General features: G+C 35.5%; 1 protein-coding gene across 1 annotated transcript in view; it reads right to left on the bottom strand.

Annotated features, from left to right (window-relative positions):
• exoc2 (exocyst complex component 2) overlaps positions 1-15,437 on the bottom strand; it is a 56,370-nt gene that overhangs the window by 16,669 nt on the left and 24,264 nt on the right. The window contains exons 6-11 of the mRNA XM_028444707.1: positions 14,234-14,358; positions 9,232-9,312; positions 6,458-6,603; positions 4,648-4,729; positions 4,444-4,546; positions 3,185-3,303 (exon numbers count right to left, since the gene is read on the bottom strand). Of these exons, the coding sequence (XP_028300508.1) occupies positions 3,185-3,303; positions 4,444-4,546; positions 4,648-4,729; positions 6,458-6,603; positions 9,232-9,312; positions 14,234-14,358 (656 nt within the window). The remainder of the gene's footprint in view (positions 1-3,184; positions 3,304-4,443; positions 4,547-4,647; positions 4,730-6,457; positions 6,604-9,231; positions 9,313-14,233; positions 14,359-15,437) is intronic.

Here is a 15,437-nt window from a genome sequence, read left to right as displayed (position 1 = left end):
GGACCCAGTGAACGTCCCGTTGTTTGCAGAGCTTTGGACCACCATGTTACAGCTGACAGAGCAGACACTAGGGGGCAGCACACACACACGCACGCACAGCACCACATCATCACACACACACATCTATGAATACACAACAAATATACAACTGACAAATAATAACTGACACACACAAGAATAATAAAATCACAAAAAGGCAGTGCACACAAACACACTGACACACACACACAAACAAACTGTGTGCAAGCCGAGTACCAACTAGTCTGGAACACTCTGATGTTCTATCTCTCTATCCTGTTCTGTTGGTCCTTCTGTCCACTAACCCTGACCAGACCACGCAGATGGCTGCCACCTCTGAACCTGGTTCTAACGGAGGTTTCTTCCTGTTAAAAGGGAGTTGTTTCTTCCCATTGTTTCTAAATGACGCCGTGATAAGCGCATTGAGATGACTTTGTTGTAATTTGCACTATATAAATAAAGTTGAATGTGTGTGTGTATTTATATGTGTGTCAGAGTGTGTGTTTGTCTATGTGTATCGGTGTGTGTGTATCTGTGTGCGCGCTAGCCGAGTGCTAACGTGTGTTTATCTGTGCGTGCGTATCATTGTGTATATCATTTTGTGTATCTGTGTGTGTATCAGAGTGTGTGTTTGTCTGTGTATCCATATGTGTAACAGTGTGTGTGTGTGTGTGTACTATATGTGTGTCAGAATGTGTGTGTGTGTATCTATACGTGTGTATCCATATATGTATCAGTGTGTGTGTATTTATATGTGTGTCAGAATGTGTGTGTGTATCCATATGTATATCAGTGTGTGTGTGTATCTATATGTGTGTGTATCCATATGTGTATAAGTGTGTGTGTATCTGTGTATCTAAATGTGTGTGTATGTGTGCTAGCTAATGAACCCTCTGATTACAAGGCCAGCGTCCTTAACCACTAGGCCACCACTCTGTGCGCTAATATCTCCATGTGATGTAGCGAGCTGAGCTGAATCGAGTGCACGTGTACGATGATGGCTGTGTTTTCCCTGTCGTGTTAATCACACTCACACATTTCCGCTGCGTGTGCGTTAATCAGGCTCCTCGCGTGTGATAGGCTGGATGTTTGAAAGGTGATAATCACTGGCTTCCTTCATCCAACAGGAGAACACACGGCGTTCATCCATCATCACACACACACACACACACACTAAGTGTATTGTTGTTGGCAGGAGGAGCCGCTGCAGGCTGTGATTGTAATGTCATGTTAAAGTCATGTAATGGGCAGCGTCGGGTCGGGAGACGATGTTTGGACAGAAGGAAGCAACTTGGTCCGCGGAACAGCCCGCCTTCAGGACTGTGCTCAGACAAATGGATCTACTGCCTGGTCCAGGCAGATGTTGAGCTAATTAATGGATCATAAGCTTCACCAAAACGCCCTCTGGCCTCCTTTCACCCACATTCACCCACATGGAAACAAAAGAACACGGAGAGAGAAGAGTGCTAGAGGAGATACAGTTGATCTTGCACGCACGCACACACACACACACACGCACGCGCACACAGACAGACACACACAGAAGAGTGTGTGTTTCCACTCGTCGCAGATGTTTGAGTTGGCAAAAGGTGAAGAAAAGATCCCGTGCTTTTACTTTGAAAGGGAATAATTAATGCAGGAAAGTGATATATTTTCTTACAGCACATTAAACAAAATGAAATGCTCTTGGTTTTAGGGGAAAAGGAGAATAACAAACAAATGTGGAAAACTAGCAAGAAGAACACCACATGGATGTCCCATCTGTGGGAAGGTCACTGCTGAGGGGAAAACAAGAAGAACAGCAGATGAAGTCAAGAAAAAATGGACAGAAAGAAGAAGAACAACAACAATTGCAGAATGCATTACTTTTTGGAACTATTCTGAGGATAATCATGATTCTACGACTGCGTATTAGGGTCAAATTAAAATAAAAAATAAAAAATCTGGGCACTACAAGATTAAAGTTGTAATATTTTGAGATTTAAATCACAATTTTCTGAGAAAAATGTTGTATCTTAATAAAAGCGCAATTTTATGAGATTAACGTCATAATATTTTCAGTATAAAAATGTAATTTTATGACATTAAAGTTGTATCTTAAAAAAATCGTAACTTTATGACCTTAAAGTCAGAATATTTTGAAATTAATGTTGCAATTTTTCGAGAATAAAACAGTAAATTTCTGAGAAAAAAATTGTATTTTAATAAAATTATAATCTTATGAGAATAAAATGGTAATATGCGATAAAATCATAATATTTCAAGATTAAAGCCGAAAATTTTAGAGATTAAAGTCATAACATTTCAAGATTAAAGTTGAAATATTTCAAGATTAAAGTCGTAATATTTTGGAAATAAAGTCGCAATTTTATGAGAATGAAAATGAATTACAAACAGGATCTTGTCTATGTTGTGGTGCATTATGGAGAATGTGGAACATTTAGTGAGATTATAATTCTCTAGGTTTCACACAACTGTACTGACACCTTGATGTAATAAAATTATGACTTTATGCTCAAAATATTTCGACTTTAATCTCGTAGTGCTCAGATTTAATTTTTGTTTAATGTGGTCCTAATACAAGAAATTATGTTTCCATTCATTCCCATTCTTTCACTCCAGAAATGCTGACTCAGCAGAAAAGCTACAAAAGTCAGCAGCCATTTCTCTCATAAACATTAGCGTTTGCCTGTGATGGCACCAAAGTAATGGTGTAGAAAAGAAAAAGGGAGGTTCCTTCCCAGGAATGATGAGGATGAAATGTTCGTGTGTGTGTGGAAGAGACGAGGAGCAAAAATCCACCCTCAAATCCATCAGCTCCAGCCCCGGAAAGCAGTGTTAGCCTTAACATCAGACGTGTTTACGTTCCAGCCGCCCACTCGCAGCATTTTACCGTGTGTGTGTGTGTGTGCTTGTGTCTGCGTGTGTGTGTGCGCACGTCTCAGGGAGCTCTGCGTCATCCTGAGTGGACGGTTTCTCCTCCTAATTGGGGTTAATTGCTCCAATCCATCTGTGAGAACGCTTACACGTCAGGCTCTGCAACCCGAGGCAGGCCGCACTTTCATCTCACACACATTTGGAATAATAAACACACACACAGAGCTGGGAATGTTGGCTACAGGAGGAGCGAGCGTGTGCGCGTGTGTGTGTGTGTGTCCTGACTCACCTCTGTGGCCACTGATGAACTGGTCTCTGCAGCTCTGCATCAGCTGTAGGATCCACTTGTGCTGGGCCACGATGCACTGCCAGGCCGGGTCGCCTGGAGCGTGCAGGTCCGACAAGTACCTGCACGCACACGCACACACGGGATAAAAACACGGCGTCAGGTTTCTTCTTTGTTTTGGTGCTCATTAGTCAGCCACATCTGAACAGTTTGAGGTTTTTTAGTGGCGTAAACAAACTTTTCCCAGCATCCACGTAAACAGAAGTGGGCGATAAAAGCTGCTGCTGTTGTTTGTGTGACGGATAAAAAAAAAAGGATGAAAGAGGGAAAACATAGACGGGAGTTTCTACAAGTTAATGTTCTAAAACAAACGAGGACGAACCAACAGGTAACAACTAAATATACCTAATATCTGATCAGGTTTGAAAAGAAAGGACGCCTAATATGGCAGACATGGTAAACTAACCAAACAAAGCAAACAAAAACTCTAATTCACAATGTTGTTAGGTATATGATGCCTGACATAATACACACAATAATTCCAAAATCACACAAAACAACAGCAAAATGCACAAAATATCACCAAAGGTACACAAAGTAACAATAACAATAAACAGAAAGATTTAAAATATACACATATGACTCATTTATGACTCATAAAACACACAAATCAACAACAGAAATTCAGAAAATGACAGGAAAGCGACAGTAAAATGCACACATTGTCACCGAAAGTAGACAAAGTAAGAACAAATAGATTCCAAAAGTGCACAGAATGACAACAGACAAACAAAACAAACACTTAAAAACACAAAATAACAATAAAAACAAACAACTTCAAAAACATACAAATGTGCAAAAAATACGAGTGACAAAAACACACATAATGACTCAAAAAACATAGACAGGATGTTTCTTTATTTTATTTTGTCTGATATTTTGTTCTACCTTTTGGGCCTGTACTACGAAGCTGGATCAGAATGTCCTGATATCTCTCCATTAGCTTCACCTAACCAAACATTCTCCGTCAGAGCGCAGCTGTACTATGAAACAGGATATAAATAGGTTACCACGATGATTTAGCACGGTAAGACGTTAGCCAGTGTCATAGTACAGCACGCACCTAATAAATCCTGGAAGATAGCGCAATAAGAGGAAATCCAGCTTCGTAGTACAGGTTCTTTGTGTGTCATGTTGTGTATCATATTGTGTATCATGTGGTGTGCTGTGTGTCACATCGTGCGTTGTGTTGTGTAGCAGACCTGATGTATCGTTTCTGGTCATGCAGCGTAGACGGCGTCTGCAGCAGTTTGTCCAACAACAAACTCCTCAGAGCCGTGATCCTGGTCTCCACCTCCCCGTATACTGAGGCACACACGCGCACACACACAGGCACACACACTTACGTTATAATTCATAACCAGCAGAAATAATCACCATGGAAACGAGAGAAGGTGGTTCATCACCTTTCTTAAAAACAGGGACCTCAGTATTCCCAAAGAGAGATTTGGCTTTCTCGTAGTCGTTGATCACCACGTCATAGTCTCCCTGTGAAAACACACATTTCAAAATAAAATCACAAAGGTTGGCAGCTTTACAAGATCTTTGGATCTTATTTTGAAGGGGATTTGTTTGTTTGTTCACATGTGTACCAGTAGGAGGCGACAAAGTTCATCCTTCTCCACTATTTACATCTGATTAGAACAGTTTCCCTTCTTTTGGAATTGTTGCGTTTGTTGGTTGATCATCAGCTGCTGATTATATGAATTTATCTAATAATAGAAAATTAGGGGTCAACAGTATTACATTCATTTTAAAATAAAAATATATCTATCTATATCCAATATTAAAGAAATAAATGAATATTAATGATTTTTTCTAATGAATATGACTTTTTCACTCATATTTATAACTTTTAATCTCATAAATTCGATTTTCTCTCATAATTTTAACTTTTCTATCTGATTAATATGACATTTGACCTCAAAATTCTTACTTTTCATCTCATAGTTATGACTTTATCTCAAAGTATGACTTTTTTATCTCAAAGTATGACTTTTTTATCTCATAATTACGTCTTATTTCATATTCATTAGTTTTTATTGCGTAATGATTACTTTTTATCGCATAGTCTTATTTATTTATTCGTGACTTTTGATCTAAAAAAAATTACTTATTTATGATTAATTTTAAACTCATAATTAAGACTTGTGTATCTCATAATTCTGACAATGTTATAATTATTTTAAATTCTATAAAATCAATGAGTTTGATATCCCATCAGTAAATAGGATACAATATGTATTTTAGCTATGAGGTGTGAACGGTATGATTCCATGTTTATGACTTCTGTTTCTTGTAATAACGACTTGCCATGGGGGACGGTTTGATTGTTCCAGTGGTGTAAACCAGGGGTTCTCAACCTTTGGGTCAAGAGACACCTGGAAGGGGTCGTCAGATGCCTTGAAGAAACTAAGAATATTTTTTGAACAATTTGAGCCCATTTTTCTTTTTAACCTTTTTTCTGCAACTAAACCAAACTCACCATATTTTAACCTATTTTCATCACTTTTTCGTGCCATATTTTTGCTGCTTTTAACGCATTTTTGCTACATTAGTCCAATTTCAATGCCTTTTCTGCACATTTTTCCACTTTCTAGACATTTTCTTATAAACCCTTTCCACCACTTTTCCACCTAATGTCACATATGTTGACCCATTATAGTCAATTTTAACCTTTTTTCACCAAATTTCAAGTTTATTTTTGCCATTTAAACCACATTCACAATATGTCATGCCCATTATTTGCTAGTTTAAACTAATTGTTTCTACTTTGTACCCCATTTCTGCCACTTTTAAGCCAATATTGGCACTTTGAACCGTTTTTACCACTTTTTCTGCCTAATTTGAGCCAATTTATATTTTTTAAAAAAAAATCCTATTTCACCACCTTTACTACCATTTCTGGTCACTTTTAACCCATTTTATTTTTGATTAAAACAAGGATTTACATCTTTAAGATGACGATATACTATGACACAAATAATCGTAAACGTTCCTGGATAACAGTGGATATTATTCAGATGAATAAATAAATGTGGTTATCACAGATTGATAAAACAATGGACCATCATTTTGCTGATTATATGGATGGAAAGAAGGAGTTTCCGGTCTCTGGCACCTTTATTTTGGGGGTCACGGGCTGAAAAGCTTGAGAAGCACTGGTGTAAACGTTGGTGTGACTCTGGTTTCTACCAGGTGGTTTTTTTCCAGTACCTTCTGGATATTGCGCTCAATGTTGAGCGGCAGGTTGAAGAGAAACTTGAATCTCTGCAGGACGTTGAGAGCGTTACGTGTGGAGTCAGCTTTGTCCTTCCGACCCAAAACCTCCTGGAACAGGGTGTCCGCCGTGTTGCTCGCCCCTGGGAGTGGGAGAGAGAGAGATAAAGATAGAGCGTCTATGGTCGCTCTAGCGGGGGAAAAAGTGACTTTTGATCTAAGAAACACAACTTTTATCTTATAGTCATGACTTTTTATCTCATATTATTTACATTACATTTTACAAGCATGACTTTTTTTATCTCATAATTGTGTCTTATTTCATATTCTTAGTTTTTATCACATAATGATGACTTTCTATCTCAAACTTTTGACTTATTTATTTATTTGTAACTTTTGTATCTGATTAATCTGACTTTTGACCAAAAAAAATATAACTTTTTAGCTCATTCATTAAAAACAAACAATAACAAGAAAAATACATACAGTATATCTATCTCACTATATCTAATATTAATTAAATAAATAAATGAATATTTGTGATTTTATTTATTAATTTATCTCTCATATATGACTTTTTACCTCATATTTATGACTTTTGATCTAATAATAATGATTTTATCTCATAATTGTAACTTATGTATCTGATTAATCTGACTTTTGATCTAAAAATATAATTTTTTTTCTCATACTCATTTTATTTCACAAGTATGACTTTTTTTTTATCTCATAATTACATCTTATTTCATATTCTTAGTTTTTATCACATGATGATGACTTTATCTCATACTTATGTAATCTTATGTATCTAATCTGCCTTTCATCTAAAAAATATTACTTTTTATCTCATTCATTTAAAACAAACAAGAACAGGGAAAAATGCAAAATATATCAAAATCTAATATTAAATAAATAAATGATTTAATATTTGTGATTGTATCTAATGACTATGACTTTGTGACTTTTGATCTCATAATTATGATTTTATCTCATAATTGTAACATTTGTATCTGATCAATCGGATTTTTGATCTAAAAAATATAGTCATAGTCATGACTTTTTATCTCATACAGTATTCATTACATTTTATTTCACAAATATGACTTGCATAATGATTTCCGATAGATTTTAAACTCAATTAAGACCTTTGTATCTCATAATTATGATTTTCGGATAATTACTTTAACTTTGTTTATAAATCTTATCTTATCAGTAAATACAATATAATATTACGACAGAAAGTCTGCTCTCTCTGGGTCCTTCAGCACACGCAGCTGGCTTCGTGGGTGGCCTTAGATGTGCCTAATCAAAACAAGACCCCACCCCCCCAAACCCCAAATCCCTGAGGAGAGTGGAGCCTGAACAGAGGGAGACTTCTTCACATTTCTCACTCTGCGCTCGATGGGATTGAGGAGCTGACTTTTCAGCGGCTCCGCTCTGTGATTGGCTGACGAGTGTTTGATGTGTGCGACTTTGTGGGTTTTTAGGTCCTGTCTGGGTTTTTTGGAGGGGATGAAAGCTACGTCCGACTCAGAGGTTTATTTACTCGAGACTCCGGGAAAAGTAGCGGCTTGTTGACCTTCCATTAGTGCGGCCTCATTACGGAACAGCAGCGTGAACAAACGACAGGAAAACACTCACAATTAATCGACTGGAAATTAGAAAATTAAATTAATTATTATTTTGTGTCTGATGCAGAATAACTACCCTGTGTTTGACACTATATAAGAATATTAGGAAGGTTTTTTTTTCACTAAAAGGTGGAGATTTATTTCATTTCATATCGATAAAGATTCTAGAGATTCAAAACTGATTTCTTTCTATGACAACTTTATGATAATTTTTCATCAACATTAAAATTCAAATCTTCTCTTATTTAGTGCTTGTGGAGCAGAATTCATGGTCCAACCTCAGAACATTTGTGAAGGTCCTGTTAGATAATATAATATACAACACTATAATAAAATAATATAATATAATTAAATATAATGCGATAATATAATGTAATAATATCATGTAATGTAATAGTATAGATACAATACAATAAAATGCAAAACAATATATGAAATAATTTAAGATTAGACAGTATAATATAATAAACAATATAATATAATAATAATAAATAATTACGTAATACAATATATCCATCTGTCCATTTTCTGACCCGCTTGTTCCTGTTTTCAGGGTCGCGTGGAGAAATATAATATAATAAATATAATGTAATATCAAATAAATTAATACCAAATAATAAAATGTAATATTAAATAAATAAATAATAAAGTATAATATAAACTAATTTCATATTCAACAATACAATATTAAATAATTTCATACTGAATAAAACATAATGTAAAATAATTTAATATTAAATAACAAAATGTAATAAATTAAAGTAATATGATATTAAAAAAGATACTTTAACATAATAATAGCATAGGGAGAATATTATTTAAAGGGTCACACAGTGTTATTTATTAGTTAGGATTTCCACAAAGGTGAGGGTTTGACTCCCTTAATCTGACTTTTGATCTAAAAAACATTACTTTTTATCTCATATTCATTACATTATATTTCACAAGTATGAATTTTTTACCTCATAATTATGTCTTAATTCATATTCATTAGCTTAAATCTCATAATTCTGACTATTTTAGGATAATTGCTTTAAATTCTACAACTTTGTCCATGACTTTTGTATCTCGTCAGTAAATATGATACAGTGGTTTATTCCTGCTGTGATTAGACAGATGAGGAAGGGGGGTGGGGCTTACTGTTGAGGATGTTCTCTAGACGTTGGGTCATGGATCCCTCCACTTTCTCAGTGCCGTCTGACTCCAGCCTCTGGTGGATCGCTGTAGGAACAGGAGGAACGTTCAGAGTCAGAGTTCTGCTCAAAACATTTTCAAATTCAGGAAGTCAGGGGGAAACAATAAACAGGCCATAGATGATGGGAGATAAGCTCCCCAGTCTGTTCCCACACAACGTCCCCCAGCACCCAGTACATGGGCCAAACCCTTACCCACACAGGGTGGTGGTCCTGGGACACTGGCAGCCCTCTGACCTGCACATAACCAGGGTACGTTTGAATCCTCAGAGGGTTTGGATTCAGCCAGTGTGTGTGTGTGTGTGTGTGTGTGTGTGTGTTTAGGTGACCGATGCAGGTGGGATTTAGAAAATTAGGAAATAAAATTTTAAAAAACTAAAATCTAAAATAAGTTCTTTACTTCATAAATAAATAAAATAGGTTGATGATAATTGATATATAAATCTTTTTTTTTTGAAGAAATAAAAGAAAGGAATAAGTGGTTACGGTACATAAATAAACAATGGATAATTGAATAATAAATACATTAAAAACTAAAAAAGGATAAATAAACAAGCTGATAATTGAATAATAAATAAATACAAAATTAAAAAGGGATAAATATATTTTTACGTGTTCTTTCTTTTTTCTGATTTATGTTTCTGTTTTAATCACTGTTTTTTCTCTTGTTGTTTTAACTTGTAAAGTGTCTGAGTTTCTTGAAAAGCACTTTTAAATACCGGTAAATGTATTATTATTAAAAAAAAGGATAAACAAGTTAATGATTAGATAATAACATATAACAAACTAAAAAGGATAAATAAACAAGCTGCTAATTGGATAATAAAATGTTTTTAAAAATGAAGGTAATAAATAAAGATGTGGAGGAGTGGATAAATAAACAAGTTGCTAATTGGGTAGTAAATAAAACAAAAATTAAAAAAAATTGGTAAGTGGATAAATTAATAAATCAACAAATATGTAGATAGGTGAATAAAGAAAAACATAAATAAATAATGTACAGAATCATATAAACATATGATATTAAGCTAACTTAATTCGCTAACTTAATTTTTTTTAAATATGATGAAATTAAGCAAATAGAAGTGTACCAATCAACAAAGTGAAGTTTTCCAACATATTTTAAGTTTTTGTCAATATATTGGGCAAATATAATCACTTTTAGTTTTCACCAACATTCATTTCAATTAAAAAAAATATTTAATTAGGTAAAAATTCCTTTAAAATGCAAATCAAATCTACTATAATATATGTAAATATAAATAATGATAGAAACTATGCATATCTGCTATTTTTAATTTGCTCCTGTTCTCCAGCCGCCCTCGTCCTCCTGCAGGCTGTGAGCAGAGTGGGAGGTCGACTCAAAGTCTGATTGTAAAAATAAATATGTGCGTCTTCAGAGACACACAGACACACACACACACACAGGACAGGCCTGCTTCATGTCTGCAGCCCGTGTGTGTGTGTGTGTGTGTGTGTGATGACGTCACGCTGAACCTAAACACCAGGTCAGGACCTGAGGAAGAGCAGCAGCTCGTCTTCCTGGAGCCTGGCTCTCCTCCTGCAGAGGAAAAAGACGACAGCGGGACATGTTTTGACTCCCCAAAGATCCTGGGAATCTCACTTTTGGTGGAAGACGGCGGCTGCGCGGCTTCCTGCGTCACAGGGACACTTCCTCTTCGCACAACAATGAAAAACGACATTTCAGCCGCAACAAAAACGATGGCGACGGCAAGCGACTGTCAGTCAGAGACCAGAGCACGGCTAATATTTACAGCAGCTTTTCCTATGGGACGGATTCTCAGGGAGCTGTCTAACACAAACAACACTTAATGGTTATTAGTTCATGATATTTCACATCAACTAATTATTAACTAATGTACAGACCTTTTCTTGTACCATTTGTGCCAATATTTATAAACATTTTGATTGATTAAACTAGCAAAAGTGCAGCTCAGATTTAATTAAACTAAATATAATCAAGACTAAAATAAGTGCAAAAAAGAGGCTGACACAGTATATCGTAGTTTGTATTACAATGAATAAATAATTAATATTAATTTAATAAATGAGCAAATTTGATGTCTTTCAGTCACTGCTTCATCAAAATCATTACTTTCAGGGCCACGTTTGGCTCATTACAACAGACACTATAATTACAAAAGGAAAAGTATTGAAAGATAAATATTTGTCCTCGTTTTTGTTGTATTAAGATCCCCACAAAACAAGAAACCTAGTTAAAATGACACATTAAACAAGGAAATACATTACAAACATTTTGAAAAAAACAAAACTAAACAACCAGAAAAATCCACAACAAAAGAAATATACAAACTGACATAAAAAACACACAAAATAACTCAAGAGAACACACGCAAAGATGAAACTTGTAGAAAAAGACAAAATGATAGAAAAATAAAGAAAACGACACTAAAAACACAACAAAACATACACAAATTGACAACACAAAGAAAAACACTGTAAAATTATAATACTCAAAATTAATGAAAAAGATACAAAACAACCAGGAAAATAGAAACTGATACAAATTGACATTAAAAAAACACACAATATAACTCAGAAAACACAAAAGTATGAAAAAAATACACAGTGAAAGAGAAAAACATACAAAACAACCAAAATGATATACAAATACACAAAATGACAAAAAAAACCCAACAAAAAATAACTCAGAAAACAAACTCAAAATGAAAATGAAAAAATGCTCAAAATAACAGAAAATAAACACACTGGATGGTGCTGCTGGCCCAAAGACTGACATATAAGTCACATGATCTATTCTAAATGCAAAAGGTTGTGACCTCAGCAGGTCACATGACATGCACACATGCTCCCCTCTGGGCCTCAGGTCACTCACTTATACCAACGTGGCACAAATGAGAAGCTTCCCATTGGGGCGGCGGGCACACAGTGGGCACACAGCAGGCTTGCAGTGGAGACGCAGGGGGCACGTAGCTGGCACGCAGTGGGTACACAGTGGGCACACACAAAGTGGGCACGCAGTGAGCACAGAGTGGGCACACAGCTGGCACAGAGTGGGCATGTAGTGGGTACGCAGGGGGCACACACAAAGTGGGCACGCAGTGAGCACAGAGTGGGCACACAGTGGGTACGCAGGGGGCACACACAAAGTGGGCACGCAGTGAGCACAGAGTGGGCACACAGTGGGTACGCAGGGGGCACACACAAAGTGGGCACGCAGTGGGCAATGAGCGGGCACGCAGTGGGTACACAGTGGGCACACACAAAGCGGGCACGCAGTGAGCACAGAGTGGGCAGGCAGTTGGCATGCAGTGGGTACGCAGTGGGCACACTCTTTCTGAACATGACAACCACTTAGCATTGGTGGGTAATATCGGCCGTGCTAACAGCACTATCAGTCCTTAGCATCCGTTTATCTACGTTCAGACACTAACAATGAAAACACGGCCTCTCCAAACACAAGGAAAGCTATAATCATAATAATAACAGTGACGTGCAGGTATAAATAGTAAAAGGGAAGTGAGTGAGTGCAGCGCAGGGTAAACAGACAAAAGCATGAATGAGTGTCGGGAACAAATGATTCCAAGTCCGTCTGTTACCTTTAAACCACTGGGTTTGTTATGGAAATATCATATTTTTAGTTTTTCTATTCGAATCAATATAAAACTTCAATAAAACACGTTTATCACAAAAGCTAAATGTCTAACAGGTAATGATGCTTGAGAGGGAATTATTCCCTTCTACTCTGAAACAGTTCACTCAAACTGAAACATTTTTATCCACAACTTTAATAGAATTAAATGAAAACTAAAGAAAAACCTGTATTTACAAGGCAAATACGTATTTGACAATTTGGAAAAATTGGCAAAAATGACAACCTGTATCTGAATTTGTTGACAAGTTTGTTCTTTTTACTAATCAAATTGAAAGTAATAATGCAGGAAAAACAGAAGACATTGAATGGAAATGTTGTTCAATGGTACCAGTCTGAGAACTGTATCTCAATTTGTGCCCAAGTTATAGGAAAAAAGTATATATATATTGTGACGTCATGAACTTTGATCGCTACCAATCTTTTTACTGGTAGGTCGTACAGCTTTGGTCTAATTAAATAAAATACTCCACTTTAGGTGACATTTTTATACAAGTAAGCATCAAACTTGTACGATAAATATTTGTAGAGATATGAAAAATTTACATTTTTTTACAATTGATGCGACCTTGACATTTTGGCTCCAAAAAAGGTCGACTGCACATCCTTGACATTGTCCCTATGAGATGACATACGTGTCATTAATGCTACATTAATAAAATAGGACAAAGGAGTTCTGGAAGAAAAATAATAATAAAAACTCCTACCATTATAAACATTGATTATAAAAAGTACAGACAATAAAATGAGTCTCACTTTAAAAGCAACATGGTAAAAAAAAGGTTTAGTACAGTATTTCTCAACCATTGAGGTCAGAAACCCAGGTGGGGTCGCCTGAAGTAGTAATTGATAAAAAATAAAAATGTTTACTGATTGAAAACATTTTCAATTTTACTTTTAAATATTATTATTTTACAAATTAAAAGAACACACAATCTTAAACAAGTATATTCTATACTTTCACATTGTCAAATATAAATCTAGTTATTATTATTATTAATAAAAATAATAATAATAATAATAATATCTGAGCTGGCACAACATGTTACTAATACTGGCTACTCTATATTTATAATACTTTGTAACAAACTTGATCAAACACTAATTCTCTGGGGTAAATATAAATATTAATATGATACTAAAATGGGGTCAAGATCCAATCCAAAAAAGGTTGGGAACCATTGGTTTAGTATGTCGTGTGTGCTTTGTCTGCAGAATAAATGATCCCCTTCAAAATAAAAGCGCAGACTATTTTTCTGCATGTGTGTGTGTGTGTGTGTGTGTGTCCTCTGACCCGACAGAGCGTCCTGAGCCTCAAAGAAGGTGCTGAGTCCTCCTTTCACGTACGCCAGGCTTCCCTCATTCTTCTTGGTCGCCTGTTTCTTCAGGTTGGACACGCCCACCTTCAGCTGCTCAAAGCTGTGAACAGGAGAAAATAAACACATTTCATTCTACCACATATTAAAGCACATTCTTTAACAAATATATATATATATATATTCATCATACATATGAAGAAGTTAATATAGGTGATATCTTATCATGGCTTAAAAAAGGTTTTGAAGTCATATGAAGATGATTAATGATGCACTGAAACCCAAATGAAAGAACCACAACTTTCTTTCTCGATCTCCTTCAAACTACATTGTTTCAGATGTTTTCATTCCAGGAAAACAACAAAGGAAAATATCTTTCCTTTACGTTCCCCATAGTGCAGAAGGAAAACGTGTTTTGTTGCAATTTTGTTGTTAATTTAGATCTTTCTGTTGTTCTTTTTGGACTTGTTTTTATATTTTTGGAGTCATTTTGTGTATTTTTGTGGCTGTGTCCTCTCGTTGTGTTAGTTTGTGCATTTTTATAGTCATCTTGTTGTTGTTTTGTCTTTTTAAAGTTGTTTTCTGCCTAGTTTTTTCTCTTTCTAGTCATTTTGTGCATGTTTTTTTGTTATTTTTTTTGCTTCTATAGTCATATAGTGTGATTTTGTGTATTTTGGAATTATTTTATGTATTTTGTAGTCTTTGCGTTGTATATTTGTAAAATGTTGTCATTTGATGCTGTTTCTATTGTCATTTTGGTGTTTTCAGACTAATTTTGTGCATTTTTTGTTGTCATGTTTGTGTTTTCGGTGGTGTAGCCTTGTGTGCATGTTGTCACTACATGGTGTTGCATTTAAGGTCTGTCAGAATTTCTGAATGTTCATGTTATGTAAACATGGGACACTAAATAATGTTAATAAATAACAAAGATTTACTTTCTCATTTGTTCTTAAAGTTATGTAAAAACATTGCTTGGATTGGTTTTAAATATCATCATTTGTGTGAAAAAGTTCTTTTTTTGGATTTTTGTGGGGTTTTAAAACTGTTTTTGTCATTTGTTACGGTGGCTGGGAAGTGTCAGGTGAATGCATTTACAGAAACGAACACGAATGCAAACCGGTCACAACGGAAGTGTTTCCGCAACAGAAGTGTTTTCGACGGACGGGTATTATGATATGATAG

The sequence above is a fragment of the Gouania willdenowi genome, chromosome 4 (assembly GCF_900634775.1).
Source record: "Gouania willdenowi chromosome 4, fGouWil2.1, whole genome shotgun sequence".
NCBI lineage: Eukaryota > Metazoa > Chordata > Actinopteri > Blenniiformes > Gobiesocidae > Gouania > Gouania willdenowi.
This window is presented reverse-complemented; position numbering and strand designations above follow the sequence as displayed.